The sequence below is a fragment of the Brassica oleracea genome, chromosome C1 (genome assembly GCF_000695525.1).
Source record: "Brassica oleracea var. oleracea cultivar TO1000 chromosome C1, BOL, whole genome shotgun sequence".
NCBI lineage: Eukaryota > Viridiplantae > Streptophyta > Magnoliopsida > Brassicales > Brassicaceae > Brassica > Brassica oleracea.
Window position 1 is genome coordinate 26872680 of NC_027748.1, and position 6261 is coordinate 26878940.

Consider the following 6261-nt stretch of genomic DNA (forward strand, 5'->3'; position numbering starts at 1 on the left):
CCAATAGTTTTCATATTTTCTTAAATTTTTAAAATTCAGTTTACTATTTTTTCGAAGGGTAAAACATATCCGGAATTGCCAAAAATATCAGAAGTCCTAAAAAGACAAACAAAAGTTGAAAGTGTTTTTTTTTTCCAATTTTCCCATTATAATATTTGTGTCTAATGTCCTTAAGTTATATTTTGTAGTGCCAAAATGGTTAAAATTTCAGGTGGAGTCAGATATGAGAGTGTATGCTGAACATGTTGGGTAATGAAAGTTGTTTATGAGCAAAAAAGAAAAAAAAAGAAAAGGAACACAATTTATAAGAGAAATTATCTTGCTGGAAACCATAGCAGGCCTGACTCAATAGTGGGCTTGTTTTCTAATAATAATTTGGAGGTATCACGCGACTCGCTTGAAGCGACTGCTTGTGGGCCAGTGGCAAACGTTCTGACCCATGTAGAGTCTCTATGATTGATAGTAGCAATCAGCAAATGTCATAACTTCGCATTAGTATCATCATCTGAATAATCAGCGGTGGTGAAATCCTATGGCTCTATCACGCCTCTCATCGCGATCTAAGGGAATCTCTCGTCCCCTCTCCGCCGCCTTCAGCCGTTCCATCTCAACCGACACCACACCGATCACAATCGAGACTTCGCTTCCTTTCACCGCTCACTTATGCGACCCACCCTCTCGCTCCGTCGAATCCTCCACCCAAGAGCTCCTCTCCTTCTTCCGCACCATGGCTCTGATGCGGCGCATGGAGATCGCCGCCGATTCCCTTTACAAAGCGAAGCTAATCCGAGGGTTCTGCCACCTCTACGACGGCCAGGAAGCCGTGGCCATCGGGATGGAGGCTGCGATCACGAAGAAGGACGCGATCATCACGGCGTACCGCGATCACTGCATCTTCCTAGGCCGAGGGGGGTCGCTGTACGAGGTGTTCGCGGAGCTTATGGGGAGGCAAGACGGTTGCTCGAAAGGGAAAGGTGGATCGATGCATTTCTATAAGAAGGATTCGTCGTTTTACGGTGGGCATGGGATTGTCGGTGCTCAGGTTCCGTTAGGGTGTGGGATTGCTTTCGCGCAGAAGTATTCCAAGGAGGAGGCTGTGACGTTCGCTATGTATGGCGATGGTGCTGCGAATCAAGGGCAGCTTTTTGAAGCTTTGAATATCTCTGCTCTTTGGGATTTGCCTTCCATTCTCGTCTGCGAGAACAATCACTGTTAGCGTCTCTTCTTTGTTTGTTTTTATGATCTTCTGTTAGGTTTCTTATGATGTTATTATACGTGTAGATGGGATGGGAACTGCTGAGTGGAGAGCTGCCAAGAGCCCATCTTACTATAAGCGTGGTGATTATGTTCCTGGTTTGAAGGTTAGCTCTTTGAATCTTCTCTGTAACAACTAACAATGTGTAGCTTGTTAAGATTCAATTATTACCTTACAAGTGTATAATGAAGTATTTTTACATATAAATCTTTGAACTTCCAAGTAAGACAATAGGTTCTTATTACAAGCTCCTCTTTTCTACTACTTCTGGTTTACTGATAAGTAATTGATTTTCATTTGCATTATATATACTACAGAGTTTTTTGGAAGGATTTATTGTGACTCTTATGTAGCTTTAATTTTGCTTGGCCTCTGTGTGAATTGGCGGATGGATTAGTGTCGTTTCCTGATTTCACATGAATTGCTTAGTTTCCATGTAGAAAATAGGATGTTGCAAGTATTAGCAGCTTCCTACTATACAGTTTTCATTCATTGTCCTATTAGTTTAAAGCTGAAATGCATTTGTTGTCTTGTATTCTGCTTCTGTTATCAACTTTGTTTTTGAGTTTGATTGGGTTCTGGTTTGGATTTTTTTGTATGAGCAGGTAGATGGTATGGATGCGTTTGCTGTCAAACAAGCTTGCAAATTTGCTAAGGAACATGCCTTGAAGAATGGACCGATAGTAAGCTCGTCTCACATTTTCTGTTTTTTTTTTTCCCTTTGTCGTCTGTCACGTTTTGTGAATTGGGTTTGAACAGTATCTAATCTAGCTTTTATTTTGGGACGTTGCATCGTAGGAGGAAGTTTCTTTTCTTTCCTTTTGCATTTTCTAGTTGACAGTTCCTCTTTGGGTACTAGGAACTAAATTTCAATATCTGAATATTGATGGGGGAGACAAGTTGGTTTGTTATTTGTTAGTATCTGTACAATTCTTGATTTTTATCTACGAAGAAATGACTCACTGGTTTTTTATCAGTGAACATGATAGAACCTGCACTTACGGATATAAAATAGTAGTAGCTTTGCCTTGCCAAATTTTCTAGGGCTTCCTTTTCTCCTCTATCAAATGAGTTACTTGATTCATCGTTTCTTGTATACAGATTCTTGAGATGGACACGTACAGGTACCACGGTCACTCTATGTCCGACCCTGGGAGCACATACCGTACACGAGATGAGATATCTGGTGTGAGACAGGTTCGTTAGTCTCTTTTAGTTACAGTTAATTGGCCGAGGACTTGGTCATTGTGAAATCTCAACGTCTGTGTGCTTATTTATATGACCTCAGGAAAGAGATCCAATTGAGAGAATAAAAAAGCTGGTACTATCTCATGACCTAGCAACCGAGAAGGAGCTTAAGGTATTTTATCTTTAGGATCTTCGTTCTCCACCAGCCAGACATACCCGGTTTATGAAAAATGTTGTTTCTTGCAGGACATGGAGAAGGAAATTAGGAAAGAAGTAGATGACGCTATTGCCAAAGCTAAGGTAAATAATAACCGGCACATTTGATCTTCAAAGCTAAGGATGAGAAACTTACGGTCAAATGTCTTTCAGGATTGCCCAATGCCAGAGCCTTCTGAGCTTTTTACCAATGTGTATGTGAAGGGATTTGGCACCGAGGTACTTGCTAAGTTACACATTCTGCCATTTCAGTTCTCCATTACATTCAGTGAACTTCCTTGTTAACTTTTTTTTTTTAATCTTTCTGTTGGTAGTCATTTGGAGCTGACAGAAAAGAAGTCAAAGCTGCACTTCCATGAAGCTCTTGTTCGTTAAACCGTCACGTGGTTTGATAGGAAGCCATGAAATAAAAATGTTTTTTTTGGGCAGAGTGTTTTGTGCTCTGTTCAAGGCCCCCTTTGCGAGTTTTAATTTCCAAGTATCTCTTACATACATCATGTGATTCTTGTGAACCTTTGTGTGTGTGTATTTAAATTTGCTTCTGATTGTTCTCGATACAGACGAAAAATCTGAAACAAGTTTTAATAGAGTCCCTTGTTCTATCAGATGTTTCATTTCCAAACACACTTGGAGGATGTCATCATCGCTATTTGCTGCACTCCAAAAATAGAGTTTTTAAAAGTGAAATACATACAAAGACCAATTGTCACTAATCTTCGTCTTCCAAAAAAGAATCAACAACAAAACAATTAAAATCATAAGAACCATTTTCAAATAACCCAAAGAATCTTTTTCATTTTTGAAACCAACATGCTTCCCTAACATGTATATACATATAACAAAAGCAAAGAATCTTTCTTTTTGTTATCAAGAATCTGAGTCTGAGTCACTTGAACTGTACCTTGAATGCTCTGACATGAAATTTGGAGGCAGAATCGGAAATCTAACAGCGTTTCTTTGTGGTGCAGCAGCGCTCGGTGTTGTTGCTGCTGTTGAAGGCGATGCTCCTGCCACCGTTGCTGCTGGTCTCTGCTTCCGTTGATTCCTTGCGATCTCACTACATGCGGTATCAACCATCCCTAAGAAATCACGGATTATAACAAACAGCTGAAACAGGTTCCTCTCTTTCAATGCACCACCAGCTTGGTAATAATTCGTTGTTTTTTTCACCAAGTCCATGATCCTGAGCTGTTCCTCTGTAATAACTCTCAGTTCTTCCTCTGCAGATTCAAAGAAAGATCTTAGCTTTGTCAAACACCCATCTTCTTTCCCTTTGCTTTGGTCTAGTAGCCTTTTTGTTTCTTTCAACCGGGTCCCTAAAGCCAAGGTCGTGGCTAGAAAAGAGTCATAGTCGATTCCTGCTGCTTTCTTCACATTGGTGAACTCTGAACTAAGGCCACCAATAATTGGCAAACCTAGCTTTATGAATTCAATCTCTTGTTCTTCTCTAGATGCATCTGCAATATCACAACCGGAGATCTTACTCATCGCAGCTCGTTTTCCCTCGGATCTTACAACTTCTTCAACAACGAAGTGAAGCAAACTAGTTTTCCCATCAACACTCTTCACATCTGACAGTTTTCTTAGAGCTGTCAAATTGAAAGCCTGAGCATTTCCTCGAGCTGTTCCAGCGTTCATTCTGTTACCTGCTTTCAAGATCGCCTCTAGAAGTTTCATGAACAACCCACGAGCACGTAACTCGTTGCATGCAGATTCAAGTGTTTGTAAAGATCCCTTTTGTTGAGAAACCTCTGAGCCGTAGTTGATCTTGAAGAGCATGACGTTGAACCTGTTAAACGCTGAAGGAACTGCTCGTAAGATGTGAAAGAGTAGAGATTCTGCATCAGCAAGTTTCGTGGGGTCGCCACTGAACTCTATGATCTCTGTCTGTTCTTCTGGCGTTGGAGCTATTCCGGAAAGCTTCTCAAGGGTATCAGTATCAGCATCATGGCCTTGTGTTAACAAGTCAATGATCTCTTCCTTGGTCATTCCCAAAGATTTAAGTACAATTGCTTTGTTCTGAGATTTCCTAGGATCAAGAATGTAAGTCTGCGTGGTTGACACAGTCGGTTTCTGTGGTACACTGTTAGCTTCACTTGGTTTTCGAGCGCCAACGTATCCAAACAGAGCCTCCATGAGGTCACCATCAAAGCTAACCCAAGAAAATAAAAACAAAGTCAGTATCATTCAAGAAAAATCACATTCTAGATTGTATATAGACATTAGGGACTGTGACGATATGCTTACTTGAAAGAGCCACCATCGATCCTATGCCAAACCATTGAGTGACTTGCATCAGGATTAACCTTATCCCAATGTAAAGGCTTGAGCTTTGGCTGCGCTGGATCATCTTTGCTTATGGCAGAAGAACCCTCAGCTGCCTTGGTCGGTCGTTTCCCATTACATGGTGGTTTAGGTGGCCCGGTTTTGGACACTGGAGGTGGTGGCGGCGGCCCAGGTGCCTTCTTACCCGGAGGAGGAGGTGGTACGGTTTGGTTGACTGTAAGAGGCAGCGGCGATATAGAGGAAGACCCAATTGCTGGCGGGAATTGACCCGGAGGAAGGGGAATTGCAGGCGAAAGACCGCTACCACCACCACCACCAGTTTGAATAGACGGAGAAGAGGAAAATGAGCCGTGATTGACTGTAAGGGGCGGTGGCATAGTCGAAGACGAAGCAGTTGCCACCCCTAATTGACCCGGAGGAAGCGGAAGTGACGGATAACGACGGCCGCCAGGAGCTTGAAATTTGGATTGAGATTGCTTTCCATAATCACTAAATCCGCCTGTAGAAGAAGAAGTGTAGGAGTATCTCCCTCCATCAACACTAGTGTTATTACTCTGATCTCCAACTTCTCCACCTGAAGATAAAGGAGACTGAGACTTCTTCACATGAAACGAAAACGCATCTCCCTTGGGATTAGTGCCCGATCCTCTGTAGAATCCTTCTTCTTCTTCACCTTCACCATCACCATCGGATTTACCTCCTCTCCTAGGTTTAGGAGTTTTCCCGCTATTTTCAAGCTCGAGAAGCTTCTTCCAGTAAATCACATCTAATCCTTCTTCATCTTCAATAACTGCCTTTAGATTACCATCTATTCGCTCGAAATCCTCCGGGAAGAGAAACCCCCAAGGAGAAGGCGGTGCAGGTAACGAATCGTATCTGTCTCTCTCTTCTTCTTCTCCTCTCTTCCCGCGATCTGAGTTCCGACCTCGAAGTTTGTCTTTGATTCGCCGCCGTGAACTACTCCCGTTCTTCCGGAAAAGGAAAGACATCCCGGCTCTTTTTTACCGGAGCGGAGCTTATAACAACTCACAAGGTTCTTGAGGATTTTGACAACCAAGAATGAGAGCGTCTTGACCATTTTCATGATTTTACACATTTATGATTTCTCTTTGATCAAAAAAAAGATTTCTCTTTTTCCAAAAAGAAAAGAAAAAAAAAAGAAAAAAAACTTTTTTTCGTGAGATGAGGTCCAATGTCAAAAGCGTGGCTGCTTTGGGTCGCCCTTGACGCGGGGGCCTAGACGAGGTTAATTTCTCATTTACGTAACGCGGACGTGTGTCTGACCACGACCAGGTCTTTTGTGTGATTAGTAAAAG

At 42.1% G+C, this 6261-nt stretch overlaps 2 protein-coding genes across 3 annotated transcripts; one reads left to right on the forward strand and one right to left on the reverse strand.

Annotated features, from left to right (window-relative positions):
* The first annotated feature begins 460 nt into the window (after positions 1-460).
* Positions 461-3266, forward strand: LOC106312421 (pyruvate dehydrogenase E1 component subunit alpha-1, mitochondrial). The gene is made up of 8 exons (XM_013749944.1): positions 461-1211; positions 1282-1361; positions 1861-1938; positions 2357-2452; positions 2544-2615; positions 2690-2743; positions 2813-2878; positions 2974-3266. The coding sequence occupies exons 1-8, from the start codon at positions 533-535 to the stop codon at positions 3016-3018; spliced, it is 1170 nt and encodes a 389-aa protein (XP_013605398.1). The 5' UTR covers positions 461-532; the 3' UTR covers positions 3019-3266.
* Positions 3113-6038, reverse strand: LOC106312406 (formin-like protein 7). 2 transcript variants are annotated; one of them, XM_013749932.1, is made up of 3 exons: positions 4907-6038; positions 3561-4811; positions 3113-3312 (listed from the first exon to the last, which is right to left on the reverse strand). In XM_013749932.1, exons 1-3 carry the CDS (start codon positions 5932-5934, stop codon positions 3306-3308), a joined length of 2286 nt encoding a protein of 761 aa, XP_013605386.1. In that variant the 5' UTR covers positions 5935-6038; the 3' UTR covers positions 3113-3305. The 2 variants fall into 2 exon arrangements, with proteins under 2 accessions (XP_013605386.1, XP_013605378.1); XM_013749924.1 differs by lacking the exon at positions 3113-3312 and having other exon boundaries at positions 3409-4811.
* Positions 6039-6261: the final 223 nt, after the last annotated feature.

Coding starts and splice junctions, on each gene's coding strand:
- LOC106312406 (XM_013749924.1), bottom strand. CDS start 5,934: ATGTCTTTCCTTTTCCGGAAGAACGGGAGTAGTTCACGGCGGCGAATC. Junction 4,812..4,906: donor ATCGATGGTGGCTCTTTCAA/GTAAGCATATCG, acceptor TTCTTGGGTTAG/CTTTGATGGTGACCTCATGG.
- LOC106312421 (XM_013749944.1), top strand. CDS start 533: ATGGCTCTATCACGCCTCTCATCGCGATCTAAGGGAATCTCTCGTCCC. Junction 1,939..2,356: donor CCTTGAAGAATGGACCGATA/GTAAGCTCGTCT, acceptor TCTTGTATACAG/ATTCTTGAGATGGACACGTA. Junction 2,616..2,689: donor CAACCGAGAAGGAGCTTAAG/GTATTTTATCTT, acceptor TGTTTCTTGCAG/GACATGGAGAAGGAAATTAG.